We start from the raw sequence: 14020 nt of genomic DNA, 5'->3' as shown, positions 1-14020 counted from the left end.
ATGCTCTTAAACATTTCACTGTTTTCTCTTATCATTTCTTTATCTCTTTAACTCAGTACTGTCACTTTCAAACTTCCATAATCATTACTTCAACTGTCAATTCTCATGAAACTTTCACCAAAATCAAAACAGACATTTACCAGTAATTTAGTGAGTAGACTTTTAATTTTGGAGTACCTCTGGTCTTTTAACATCACTCTTATATATAGTCTTGTGTATATACTATATACTATTTTTATGTATTTATTTATTTCATTTTATTTATTTAATTTTTGTTAATTTATTGTATATATATTTGGGGGGGGGTTTCTTGCTTAATAGCGTGCCTTTTTCCTTGCACTGCACTTTTTCCTTTCCTTAAAGCACAATGTGCCATGGTCCCGGGTCGATGACCCATGTTTTGTGTTTATTAATATTATTATTAATATTATCATTATTATTATTATTATTGATTATATATCTGTTTCACATCCCTGAGTCTGTGTTGGTAGTTCAAATCTGTGGGTTCCAGTTTTACTTTGAAGGTCTGTGTCTCGTCTTGTTAATTAGGATCAGCTGTGCCTCCCTCTGGTTTGCCATTTCGTGCTCCTCTGTGTGTGTATTTATAGTGTGGGGTTGCCTTTTACTGTTGTTTCTCTATGTCTCACTGATTTTCAACTTTCTCCCTACTACTCATTTCAGGTTTGTTCTTTAGTTTTCCCCAGTCTAGGTTTTGGTAGCTCCCCATTCCTCATTTCCTGTTTTTGCCGCTTTGCCACCCCTGTAAATAAATGCTCACTCGCATCACAGCATTTGCCTACATTTTGGGTCCTTCCTTGACAAACAACACACGACTGCTGCCGCAGCCGTGACTCAATGACAATAAAGATTCTGATTCTGATAAATTATAAATGTTGCCATGGTAATACATGTTGAACTACTGGAAACTCAAGTCCTTCAAACTTGTACCAGAAAGAACAAATGTGCTATTAAACTAAAAACATCAAGAAGAATTGGTCTCCACAGTGGTCTCCATTGTAGCTAAACATTTAATAAGTAAAGCAACATTATGAAACCCCAATTTCCAAGCATGAGTTTTACTTTTACATGTACTGTGACAGAATACGTAAAGATGGATTTGTTGTACAGTGTGTTGCAGACAAATGCGGTGCAATTCATGCCACTTCTAGTAAGGGCATATATAACTGGAAACATCCTGCTAGGATTTTACGACTGTGTCCCTTTGTTTCGAATTTTGAGAAAGTCTCAAAGTTTGATGTTGTATTATAAAATGAAAATCTTTGGTAAAAAAAAAATCACATTTCCTTTTTAGTTTTTTTTTTTTTTTATAAGAACTTTGACATTGAAAATATTTTAAAGAAAATGAAATAATGTCCACAAGAGAGCATCCTGGAGTAATTTATCCACTGCTCTATGAGCGGAGTTCAAACACACTTTAAAACGGCTTGGCTATGTGTTGACTTTGCCATCTTTGACCTGTACATTCCCACATTAGAAGTTTCTGGTTTGTAACTTCCAGGCATCTCTTTGTCTTTCTGTTCTTCAGTTCTTTGCCCTTGGAAAGAAAACACAAAGAGTTATAAATTCAGCCATTTTATTTAATTTTTTATTCATTTATTTTTTTTGCCTGCCCTGTCAAGATCTGTAACAATCAGAATTATTGTCTGAAGGACAAGAAAAATGCCCAACAGATTTATTTTCCCAAGTGGATCATTATGACTTTTGCTCTACTGTACCACTTGATTGTCATAGTTTATTCAATCTTTATTATTCATTTATTTTTTTTAACTTTTAACTCATTACAATCAGAGCGGATAGGACCGGGGGATGGAAAAGAGAAAGAAGAAGAAAAGTCGGGAAGACAATTAACAAAAGGAGAGAGAAAGACAAATAGAGGAGAAGAGAGAGAGAGAGAGGAAAAAGACACTAAAAACTAGTTAGATAACCTAGTAAGAATAAGAAAAAACAAAACAGCACAGTAGGGAAATCACGGCAACAACCAACATAAGCATGAGTAACAGTAAATAATAAGTACTGAATGTTACCGAGCAGCATACAAGACTGATAATGCATGATATGTTTAGGGGCAGCAGCCAACCAAGATAGTATGTGTCTGTGAGTACCTGTTTGTACACAGGCAGGTATTCAAATTCAAATTCAAATTTTATTTGTCACGTACACAGTCATACACAGTACGATATGTAGTGAAATGCTTGGACAACTGCTCGTGACCTAAAGGAAAAGGCTATGAATAAGATAGGAAATGAATATGAAAAATTAAAAAGGGTAAATTTAACTAGGAAGGAATAAAATATAAATTAAGGTTAAAGGTTAAGGTCCACATATCATGACTTTAAAAAGCACCAAATCCACACTTTTAAGCTTAAATTTCAAAACTTACACTAACTACTGATCTTATCTATTTCTGATTTTATCTGTTTTGATTTTATATACTGTTTTGTTTGTTTGTTTGTTTGTTAAGTGGGTTTAGAGCTCTGGGTAGCTCCCCAGCTGGGTCTAGACTGGGTCTAGAGAGTATTTTAAATTCAGGGAATTTAAAATAGAAAGTAGCTCATCCACAGAAGGACTGGTAGCTCCCCTTACGATAAGGGTTCAGATCGCGCGAACAGGTGTGAAATGTGTGTGTTTAGTTAGTTTGTTTGTTTGCTTGTTTTAATCAATTTTAAATCATGCTTTTTATTTGTTTTTGTTTCTAATGTCTCTGTAAAGCACTTTGAATCACCTTGTTGTTGAATTGTGCTATACAAATAAATTTGCCTTGCCTTGCCTTGCCTTAAAAATGAAATAACTGTACAGGTGTGAGCACCTGTGTTTGTAAGCCCGCTTGTATTCCTATTCCATGGTTCTCAATGTAACTTACAGTTTGTTTAGTTAGGAGACAAACAGTGGTCATTCAACCTCTTCTCAGAAGCAGTAAACCATAACTGTGGTCCACATATCATGACTTTAAAAAAACCTCACTTAAAAAAACAAAACTTCATTATGTGGTACCTGAGTGAAGTCCCAGTATATCCCCATTCCTTTCTGCACAGCCTCCTTACAGTTGTACAGGCCAGGCTCAGTTTCTTCTGTGCCTATGTCAGCTAAACAGCGATTGTCATTGTACTTATGTGCCTTGATGCCACCAATGTAGAGCTCACCCGTTCCACGATAATATGCCAACTTAAAAGATAAAAGAGACAAAGGTCAAAGTGATATCAAGATGTAAAAAAGTTAAACAAATGACACAGACAACAGGGTTTCAGACCACAAGGGATGATCATAAGCATGTGTAACTTATGTATGTATGTGTTTTAATATACATAATAAATACACGTAATCTGAATTTGGCTCCGCCCTCCTTGCTTCCAGCAGGACTGCAAAATTAAACATCACTCTCTGGAAGTCCCATTCATTTGTTTTACATTTGTGCCTTTGTGATGGTTCTTGAGCTCAACCAGTGTGTAGCAAAGAAGGAACTTCAGTTTAAGCAACTTTGTGTTTCTGTGGACAAGAAATTATCTTAATGCCACTGCACATACACAAATGCATGTGCTTGGAGTGGGACATCCTGTGTGTGATTTAAAAATACCAGCCGCACTGGAAGCAGTCTCAGGTTGAACAAAGGTTTAAAATGGTTGACTTTTGTTGGTGTTTTTTGTTTATTTGTTTGTTTTTATCTTAACTTTACGAATGCACCTCTGTTACTCATGATTCTGGACAAACATGTCACTACTTCACTTACTTGAGAAACATAATAGTGGCAGTTGTAGGCAATCGGTGTGTGACCTGGCACTGGACCTTGGTCTAGGCACATGTCAGCATCAAGGTTCTTCATCTGTCATCAGGAGAACATTATGAATATTACAAATGGATACAGGTAATACATGAGAAAACAAAGATTCCCACACATCCCACAGGACTCCACTGTGCCAAACATACTAAGCATCAGAGAAGAGTCAACTTACTCCTCCGTATGCAACTAGATCGTCCCAGGGATCCAGCCTAGGATACACATTATCCAGGTACCATTTGAAAGGTTTACAGTTCAGCCTTTCTCTGAGTTTCTTCCTCTCTGAAATGTCGCCTATGTCAATTCCATGATTCTGCAGGAACAAAGAAAAGATGTGAATCGATTCATAGATTGTGACTGAGAAAGAATCTGAAGAAAGATTTTCGTTAAATGTCGATGTTAAAAACACAAAGAGCTCTCAAAGGCCTCATGACTCTGTGAACAGGAGAAACAAATATCCTTTAGAGAAAACATAATTTGCTGTTTGTGTCAGTGCCACAAAACACCTCAAATGGGATGTTCCAAGCCAAGTTAACGTTGTGCTTGTATTCATCCATCCAGATCTCTGCAACTCTGAGGGCATTTCTCTTCATGGCAGGACCCAGGTCAGGCATGTAGGGCTTGTGGGCCCTCTCGATGTGGGCGATCTTGGAACATGGAACAACTTCAACACTGCCTCCACATGTCCATACCTACATGAAAAAAAGTGCACCTTAAAACAAATACATATTTCATCACTCATGACTGCTCCACAACTCTTCTTTAAAATCATTATTATGAAAGAGAATTTATAACCATGTGATCTTTACTCACACGAATTCCCAGCTCAACATTTTCTCCACCATACACTTTCATTCCTTCATCAAGGACTCCAATTTCCCCCAGAAACTTTCTATCAGCAACCATGATCCCCATGACAGATGGACTCCTAAAGTCAAAGAAGAGAAATTATTTTACAACTACTGTATATTGCTGATATAACAAAAAATAAATTGAAATATAATGATAGAGATAATAAGGCTGTTATGTTGGTTACACTGATTTCACTTGAACTTACTTGCCAGGCAGTGAACCGTCATTAAGTTTGTAATACTCGGGTGTAAAACTCTCATACATGCACCACAGAGCCCAGTCGAAGGCGTGTGCACTGGGATGATATGTAGTAACCTTGAGATCATCAAAGCTGACTTTATCAAACACCGGGGAAACCACCACAGTTCGGTCAGCTTTAATCTGTGTCAGCAGAGGTTCAGCCCTGTATGAAGGAGGGGAAAAAATGATGGTTCAAAAAATGTTACATAATAAGTGGAAGTCACACCCTTTGTGTTACACTATCTCATACCCTTTGTGTTACACTATCTCATACCGTACATTACCAAATCTCCATTTGCACTATTTGCCTATTTGCACTACTCTGCCTGGTTTGCACTCAATGTCATTTACCCTTATATTGTATATTGTATAGCTTTCTTGTTATATGTAACATTGTATTATATTATTTAATTTTTTTACTTTAAAATATTTTACTTGCATTTTTAATCACTCTTATATTTAAATGTTCATTTTCTATTTTATCTAGGGATTGAGAGTAACGAAGTTTCTATTCTCTGTATGTCCTGTACATGTGGCAGAATTGACAATAAAGTTGACTTTGACTTTGACTTTGACTAAAGACTTCAGTGGAAGCACACACCCAGCTGTCGCATTTAATGGTCACTTCACTTGATCTCTTTTATTTTTCAAAAGATACACCCACCTGTTCAACTTTTAACTGATGCACAGGGTTGGGATGCTGTGACAGTTTGTTCTTTTAAAAATAATTCTTTAACAAAAAGATTGTCTAAGCAGCATCTGCGTCATCACTACCAGCACCATAACACAAGTTAATTATTGTCTCAGTAAATCTGCTCAATGGTTTGAAGACCATAGTGTAATTGTATAGAAATCACTGCTCAGTGGGTTACTGGGAAGTTGCAACTGTGTGTAACGCTTGTGTGTGTTTAAGAAGGTAAACATGTTAATCTCAGCAAGTTTATTCTGAAACTATGACACCAGCCAGCTATCCCATGTGGAAAAGATATATATAAATCTTATAAAGTTTGTATCTGTCTTGTGTGAAACTTGTATGAAAAGCATACAAGAGTGAAAACTAGGGATGGGTACCGGTATCCGGTGCCATGATGGCACCGGTTCTGACATAAACGGTAGTAACCAGACCGAAAAGCAGCGCACATTTCGGTGCTTTATTTCGGTGCTTTATTTCCTGAGCTGTGATACACTTTAGATTCTAGCCAATCATTTTACGTTTCTGAGGATAGTAGGCGGGCCCAGGTACGTACGTTCTGTTAGAGCAGAGCTACAGATTAAAAATGCCCAAGGCGAAGCAGTCAAAAGTCTGGCTGTACTTCACAGCAAAATATGCAAACTCAGCAGCAACAAGTGCTTTAAGCTGATACTGTGATACTGTCAAAGGAGGTAACACCTCAAATCCGATGAAACACCTGGCGACGCATAGCGTTTTTTTTAAAGCCGAGAAATGCGCCGTATTTGATAGCTTGCTGCGAGACCTCACTCCGAGCACATCTACTGCGGGTGTGGTGCCAGTTATCGGACCCGGAGTTAGCAACATCCCCCAAAAACCCGAAGAGGAGAGTCCTGGCCCCTAGCCCTGCCAGTGTAGCAGAAATGATGAGGATGATGATGCAGCAGCAGCCGTTCTTCTCTGCGTGAGTAGCTTAATGTTGTTCGTGTGTAATTTATGTTGAGTAGGCTAACCACGTTATTACATTAATGCATGTAAGGTGAACTAGCAAACATCATCATAGCTACATGCGGCTGTCTTCTTGTTTGATGGCAGATGCTCCCTTCACCCTGGCCAAAAAGGCTAAAATGACCAAAGAAAAAGTGGAAAACAGCTAAACATGAGAGGTTTTTGGACAAAGTTTGTGTTTTTCCATTGTTTAAGCACTGCTTCCAGCCAAGAGTGATGCCATAAATCCCCTATAGCTGCAGAAAAGGCTAACATTGTTATCTTTTTACAAAAAAACAGCTGAACATGAGAGGTTTTTGGACCAATTTTGTGTTCTCCATTCTTTAAGCACCGGTTTGAGCACCGGCACCGTTTCAAAAGTACCGGTTTGGCACCGGTATCGGATCAAACCTAAGCGATACCCATCCCTAGTGAAAACAGATATAAGATCCCTTGAAAAATTATACAAATGAAACTTGTATGTTTTGGATACTTACTAAAACAATATATGAAAGTAGCCACTTTCATTAGCAAATCATATGAGCCTTATTCACTATATGAAGTAGGCCAAATCTGATGCAAGTCTTTTATAAGTTTTTTTTCTATTTCTTTTCCGTATGGGATGGCCTCAAGTCAGTGGTGGAAGTTTGTGATTGGTAAAGATATTTATGTCATAAATATCATATATAAATGTGTTCTATACTGCAATGTTGTAATATAATTAAAGAAACTATTAGAAATATCCTAATAACAGAAAATAAAACACCTAAACAAGTGAATGAAAGCATATATTTCTGCCATGTTCCTACCACATCTCATGGACTTCAATGTGTGCGTCCAGGATGGCCACCACGTCAGCAGTAGCAGCCCTCCACCCGGATACTCTGGCATGAGCGAGACCTCTCTGCTCACTGTGCCTCACTCTCACAATACGGAGATTAGGGTTCTCCTGCTCAAGCGACTTTAGATACATGTCAAGGTCACCCTTCAGATTTTCTGAATGGAAAAGAGAAAATTATTTTTTGTTTTTTTGTTTTTTGTTTTGCTTTTCCCTGAATTTTCGGCTGGGTCAGTTATACTATAGTCAGTGATTTCAATCTCTGCCCTGCAACAGACAGGCGACATGTTCAGGGTGTAAACTGTCTTTAGCTGTATGAAAGTTGGGAGAGGCTTTGGAAGCTTCAACCAAGCACGAAAACTGGTTTGACTACAAACATGCATGACATGCTTGTGAATGATTACAAGTGTTTTGTACATCTAACAAATAATCTTTATTTAGCTTCCAATGATTAATTTGAACTGGTAGACATATACAGGAAAGGAATGTGAGAGGCGTGTACATAAGACAACAGGTACATTGTCAGTCTGCACTCATTGGCAGTAATTTGCATGGCCAATAATTAGAGTTGTTTTTTAAAATAACCAATTTACCATTAGAACTATGGTCATCCACCATTATTATCTCCTTCAGCAGGTTTTCAGGAGTGCGGTCGATGATGCTGTGCAGGGCTCTTTGGAGAACAGACAGGGCTTCATCCAGGTAGATGAGGACCACACTGAGACTCGGTAGGTCCTTGGGGTAACTCTTTTTCAAACACCTATTTATTAAAAAGAATTATATGAAATACCACTGTATTTGTTCAGAAATATGAAATATTTAGCAAGCAATAATCTGGGTGGACTTAGTTATTTGGATTTTCTTTTCTTTGCACGTACACGAGAGAGAATGAAAGATTAAAATCATGAAAAATAAAAGTTGTACCGAGGATCTCTGGTATCTGGAAGAGGTCGATCCAGAGGGAGGCGATCGCTCAGAAAAACATTGTACCCATACTTCTCATACAGGCTCTGAGCCTCTCTTTGGTCATCCTCAGAGAGATCCTCCCCCCATGTCTTGAACAAGTATGACTTAGGGAACAGTTTCTTAGGCTTTTTCATTCGGGCTGCCTTGGTTTGGGGTTGGATATTTGCATCATCTTCCTTTTGCTTCTCTGCTTGCTGTTGGACCTCTGCTGATTTTCTGTGTCTGTGGCTGTCTTCTTCTAGCATCTTCTGCATGACCTCCTGCTTTTTCTCAAAATGTCTGAGTGCATCGTCTTCAGTAGAAAACAACATCAGCAAAAACATGATCAAGGAAATGGAACAGTTAATATTCCTACTAAACAAAACAAACACTGCACAAAATAATGTGAAAATTACAACATAAAACACATTTATAGTAAAGGTACAAACACCTGTTATAATTTGACCTTATCTGTCGTTAATAACAAAAGTTCAGCTAAAAGCCATTTATTTAGTATTTTAATAACTATACATACTCTTGTTCCATGACTGCCTTTTGTATTTTTTCTTTCTTTTTATTAATAAATATTCTAAAAACTTGTCACATCTTCAGTACATGTGTAGCCAATACCCTTTACTGCCTCTCAACTTATTTTTAAGATTTCAACTCCTTTTACTACTGGATCTCTTTTTATTTGTGGTGCAAGTAATATAGGTACCATGAAATCATAATTAATATTAATATGTGACAGAACTCACTTAGATTGCTGATGCTTGCCTCCAGGTTGGATAAACTTTTGATCATATGCGGTGTGTCCAAATCTTTATGGGTATCCACACCAGGTTGGCATCTGTTCTTCAGAAACATGCCTAAAAACAAGAGGCCCACTATGGTCCCCAGTAAAAAGAATGGCCGCTTTGTCCACGCTCCCCTCATAGTGATAATACATAGAATGCCTAACAAGGGAATAACACCTCAGAGAACACGTACAGCAAAGCTCAGCTACTGACCTGACGGGATCGACTAGCTTGTATAAAACGGTTGGGTTAACTCTACATGGGCAGACTCTTTGGCATCCCTGCCCACCCATTCAAGACACAGGTGATCCTTGTGTGCGCTGATGTCACTGCTCCTTTAATAAAACACCTGAAGTTCCATGTCACACCCTCATTTTTAACATACTGCTCAATGAGTAATAATAATAATGGATTAGATTTATATAGCGCTTTTCAAGGCACCCAAAGCGCTTTACAATGCCACTATTCATTCACTCTCACGTTCACACACTGGTGGAGGCAGCTACAGTTGTAGCCACAGCTGCCCTGGGGCAGACTGACCGAAGCGAGGCTGCCATATCACGCCAACACCAGTAGGCAGTAGGTGAAGTGTCTTGCCCAACGACACAACGACCAGGACAGAGAGCCCAGGGATCGAACCGGCGATCTTCCGGTTACAGATGCACTTCCCAACCCCCTGAGCCACGGTCGCCCTGAATAGACAACTGTTGTGAACATACACTTTGAATATATTGTAATTTTCATTTTACTGGCTGTTGATTGTTTGGGTAACATGCAACGTCTGTTGTCTCTGGCCCTACCAGATGGCTGGCCACACCTGAAGATCATGCCACGCACCTGCAGCTGATCGTCGGGGGAGCTATTTAAGACTGCATCGGTAATACCTATTAAAATACTGGAAACGCACGTCCCTCAAACTTGTACCAGACAGAACAAATGTCTAATTAAAATACACCCCCCCCCCCCCCCAAAAAAAAAAAAAAGTTGTATGATCTGTGTTGGAACTGAAACTGAGTAAGAAAAGAACAACATTTTAAAACTGCGATATTCAAGCATGATTTTACTATTATGTGTGTACTGGGACAGAATATGTGAAGGTGTATTTGTGGAAAACAGATTTGCTGTACAGTGTGTGGCTGCATGAGATATGCTGTTGTATTGAAAGGCAATGTAATTCATGCCACTACTAGTAAGGGCATAGGTAATTGGAAACATCCTGCTAGGATTTCAAATGCGTCACTTTGTTTCTAATTTTGAAAAAGTCTCAAAGTTTGCTGCTCTATCATGGACGAAAAATCTTTGGCACAAAATAATTAAATTTTTAGGATATTTCTTTAAAATAACAAATTTGACATTAATTCATTTTGTATAAACTATTTTCAATTTTTCACATTTCATTTTTAGATTTTTTTATGAGAACTCTGACATTGAAAATATTTTAGGGAAAATGAAATAATGTCCACATGAGGGCATCCTGGTTTAATCTTTCCACTGCTCTATGAGCAGAGCTCAACCACACTTTCAAAGGGTTTGATTGTGTTTTGATTTTGCCATCTTTGACATGTACATTCCTGTAATAGAAGTTTCTGGTTTATAATTTCCAGGTATCTATTTGTCTGTCTGTCTGTAGCCATGTAGCCACACTCAGGTCATTCAACCTCTTCTGAGAAGCAGTAAACCATAACTGTGGTCCACATATCATGACTTTAAAAAAACCTCACTTAAAAAAACAAAACTTCATTATGTGGTACCTGAGTGAAGTCCCAGTATATCCCCATTCCTTTCTGCACAGCCTCCTTACAGTTGTACAGGCCAGGCTCAGTTTCTTCTGTGCCTATGTCAGCTAAACAGCGATTGTCATTGTACTTATGTGCCTTGATGCCACCAATGTAGAGCTCACCCGTTCCACGATAATATGCCAACTTAAAAGATAAAAGAGACAAAGGTCAAAATGATATCAAGATGTAAAAAAGTTAAACAAATGACACAGACAACAGGGTTTCAGACCACAAGGGATGATCATAAGCATGTGTAACTTATGTATGTATGTGTTTTAATATACATAATAAATACATGTAATCTGAATTTGGCTCCGCCCTCCTTGCTTCCAGCAGGACTGCAAAATTAAACATCACTCTCTGGAAGTCCCATTCATTTGTTTTACATTTGTGCCTTTGCGATGGTTCTTGAGCTCAACCAGTGTGTAGCAAAGAAGGAACTTCAGTTTAAGCAACTTTGTGTTTCTGTGGACAAGAAATTATCTTAATGCCACTGCACATACACAAATGCATGTGCTTGGAGTGGGACATCCTGTGTGTGATTTAAAAATACCAGCCGCACTGGAAGCAGTCTCAGGTTGAACAAAGGTTTAAAATGGTTGACTTTTGTTGGTGTTTTTTGTTTGTTTGTTTTTATCTTAACTTTACGAATGCACCTCTGTTACTCATGATTCTGGACAAACATGTCACTACTTCACTTACTTGAGAAACATAATAGTGGCAGTTGTAGGCAATCGGTGTGTGACCTGGCACTGGACCTTGGTCTAGGCACATGTCAGCATCAAGGTTCTTCATCTGTCAATATGATGGATAAAAGCAAATCATGGAAAAACACAGATTCCCACAAATCCCGCAGGACTCGACTGTAACAAACTTACTAAGCAACAGAGAAGAGTCAACTTACTCCTCCATATGCGAGGAGGTCGTCCCAGGGATCCAGCTTAGGATACACATTATCCAGGTACCATTTGAAAGGTTTACAGTTCAGCCTTTCTCTGAGTTTCTTCCTCTCTGAAATGTCGCCTATGTCAATTCCATGATTCTGCAGGAACAAAGAAAAAGATGTGAATCGATTCATAGATTGTGACTGAGGAAGAATATGAAGAAAGATTTTCGTTAAATGTCGATGCTGAAAACACAAAGAGCTCTCAAAGGCCTCATGACTCTGTGAACAGGAGAAACAAATATCCTTTAGAGAAAACATAATTTGCTGTTTGTGTCAGTGCCACAAAACACCTCAAATGGGATGTTCCAAGCCAAGTTAACGTTGTGCTTGTATTCATCCATCCAGATCTCTGCAACTCTGAGGGCATTTCTCTTCATGGCAGGACCCAGGTCAGGCATGTAGGGCTTGTGGGCCCTCTCGATGTGGGCGATCTTGGAACATGGAACAACTTCAACACTGCCTCCACATGTCCATACCTACATGAACAAAAAGTGCACCTTAAAACAAATACATATTTCATCACTCATGACTGCTCCACAACTCTTCTTTAAAATCATTATTATGAAAGAGAATTTATAACCATGTGGTCTTTACTCACACGAATTCCCAGCTCAACATTTTCTCCAACATACACTTTCATTCCTTCATCAAGGACTCCAATTTCCCCCAGAAACTTTCTATCAGCAACCAGGATCCCCATGACAGATGGACTCCTAAAGTCAAAGAAGAGAAATTATTTTACAACTACTGTATATTGTTATTATAATAAAAAATAAATTGAAATATAATGATAGAGATAATAAGGCTGTTATGTTGGTTACACTGATTTCACTTGAACTTACTTGCCAGGCAGTGAACCGTCATTAAGTTTGTAATACTCGGGTGTAAAACTCTCATACATGCACCACAGAGCCCAGTCGAAGGCGTGTGCACTGGGATGATATGTAGTAACCTTGAGATCATCAAAGCTGACTTTATCAAACACCGGGGAAACCACCACAGTTCGGTCAGCTTTAATCTGTGTCAGCAGAGGTTCAGCCCTGTATGAAGGAGGGGGAAAAAATGATGGTTCAAAAAATGTTACATAATAAGTGGAAGTCACACCCTTAAAGACTTCAGTGGAAGCACACACCCAGCTGTGGCATTTAATGGTCAGTTCACTTGATCTCCTTTATTTTTCAAAAGATACACCCACCTGTCAACTTTTAACTGATGCACAGGGTTGGGATGCTGTGACAGTTTGTTCTTTTAAAAATAATTCTTTAACAAAAAGATTGTCTAAGCAGCATCTGCGTCATCACCACCAGCACCATAACACAAGTTAATTACTGTCTCAGTAAATCTGCTCAATGGTTTGAAGACCATAGTGTAGTTGTACAGAGATCACTGCTCAGTGGGTTACTGGGAAGTTGCAACTGTGTGTAACGCTTGTGTGTGTTTAAGAAGGTAAACATGTTAATCTCAGCAAGTTTATTCTGAAACCGTGACACCAGCCAGCTATGGCCTCAAATCAGTGGAATGAACAAGTGAATGAAAACATGCACTTTTGCCATGTTCCTACCACATCTCATGGACTTCAATGTGTGCGTCCAGGATGGCCGCCACGTCAGCAGTAGCAGCCCTGCACCCGGATGCTCTGGGGTTCTCCTGCTCAAGCGACTTCATGTACCTATCAAGGTCACCCTTCAGATTTTCTGAATTGTATAAAGAAAAAGATCCTTCGTAGAACTTTTTGTTTGTTTTTTTGTTTTCCCAGGGTTTTTGGGTGGGTCATTGACACTACAGTCAGTGAGTCATACTTTGGCACTGCAACAGACAGGCGACTGTGGCGGGGCGTGGTCTGCGATGCTGCTGCAGGTGAGATGGACGCACCTGCATGGCATCTACTATCATGCCTCGCCAACTTAGAAGTCTTTGCTCAGTTTGAGTTGTTGTGTTGGTGATGTGTGCGGCTGGCAGCAGGAAAGCTGTGCCGGTTCGTGTGTGTTTAACACCACCAGGGTGCAGAGGAGGCTACCCCCCCCCCCCCCCCCTCTGTCCCCTTCTGGCTGCCTCTGCCTCAATTTTATCCCACAACTTAGACATTCACATTATTCACACTCTCATTACACATACATATAGGATCTTGGGGATGGGCACAATCACGGAGTCCAAAGTACCATCAGGGTGTATAC

General features: G+C 39.1%; 2 protein-coding genes across 2 annotated transcripts; both read right to left on the bottom strand.

Annotated features, from left to right (window-relative positions):
• Window positions 1-1435: 1435 nt before the first annotated feature.
• LOC146627550 (putative polypeptide N-acetylgalactosaminyltransferase 8) lies at window positions 1436-9192 on the bottom strand. Its single transcript, XM_085358931.1, has 11 exons — window positions 9084-9192; window positions 8305-8638; window positions 7974-8140; window positions 7352-7538; window positions 4851-5048; window positions 4607-4721; window positions 4300-4485; window positions 3969-4106; window positions 3746-3838; window positions 3013-3183; window positions 1436-1555 (listed from the first exon to the last, which is right to left on the bottom strand). Exons 1-11 carry the CDS (start codon window positions 9190-9192, stop codon window positions 1436-1438), a joined length of 1818 nt encoding a protein of 605 aa, XP_085215057.1.
• Window positions 9193-10618: 1426 nt separating this feature from the next.
• LOC146627549 (putative polypeptide N-acetylgalactosaminyltransferase 8) lies at window positions 10619-13739 on the bottom strand. The gene is made up of 9 exons (XM_085358930.1): window positions 13646-13739; window positions 13408-13564; window positions 12689-12886; window positions 12445-12559; window positions 12137-12322; window positions 11805-11942; window positions 11603-11695; window positions 10874-11044; window positions 10619-10765 (listed from the first exon to the last, which is right to left on the bottom strand). Exons 1-9 carry the CDS (start codon window positions 13737-13739, stop codon window positions 10619-10621), a joined length of 1299 nt encoding a protein of 432 aa, XP_085215056.1.
• Between the last annotated feature and the right edge of the window lie 281 nt (window positions 13740-14020).

Source organism: Diplotaxodon limnothrissa, linkage group LG7 (assembly GCF_057381915.1).
Source record: "Diplotaxodon limnothrissa isolate DT_005_m linkage group LG7, D_limnothrissa_male_GT1.1, whole genome shotgun sequence".
Classification (NCBI taxonomy): Eukaryota; Metazoa; Chordata; class Actinopteri; order Cichliformes; family Cichlidae; genus Diplotaxodon; species Diplotaxodon limnothrissa.
Note: the sequence above shows the minus strand (reverse complement) of the source record. Positions and strands in the feature narration are given on the sequence as shown.

What these genes read in the sequence shown, in the direction of transcription:
- LOC146627549 (XM_085358930.1), bottom strand. Translation starts at nt 13,739, where the DNA reads ATGATAGTAGATGCCATGCAGGTGCGTCCATCTCACCTGCAGCAGCAT. An exon ending in ATTGAAGTCCATGAGATGTG is followed by an intron (nt 12,887 to 13,407) that starts GTAGGAACATGG and finishes TCCTTCATACAG; the next exon opens with GGCTGAACCTCTGCTGACAC. An exon ending in ACCTCCTCGCATATGGAGGA is followed by an intron (nt 11,696 to 11,804) that starts GTAAGTTGACTC and finishes TCATATTGACAG; the next exon opens with ATGAAGAACCTTGATGCTGA.
- LOC146627550 (XM_085358931.1), bottom strand. Translation starts at nt 9,192, where the DNA reads ATGTTTCTGAAGAACAGATGCCAACCTGGTGTGGATACCCATAAAGAT. An exon ending in GACGGTTCACTGCCTGGCAA is followed by an intron (nt 4,722 to 4,850) that starts GTAAGTTCAAGT and finishes CTTTGACTTTAG; the next exon opens with GAGTCCATCTGTCATGGGGA. An exon ending in GCCACTATTATGTTTCTCAA is followed by an intron (nt 3,184 to 3,745) that starts GTAAGTGAAGTA and finishes TTATCTTTTAAG; the next exon opens with TTGGCATATTATCGTGGAAC.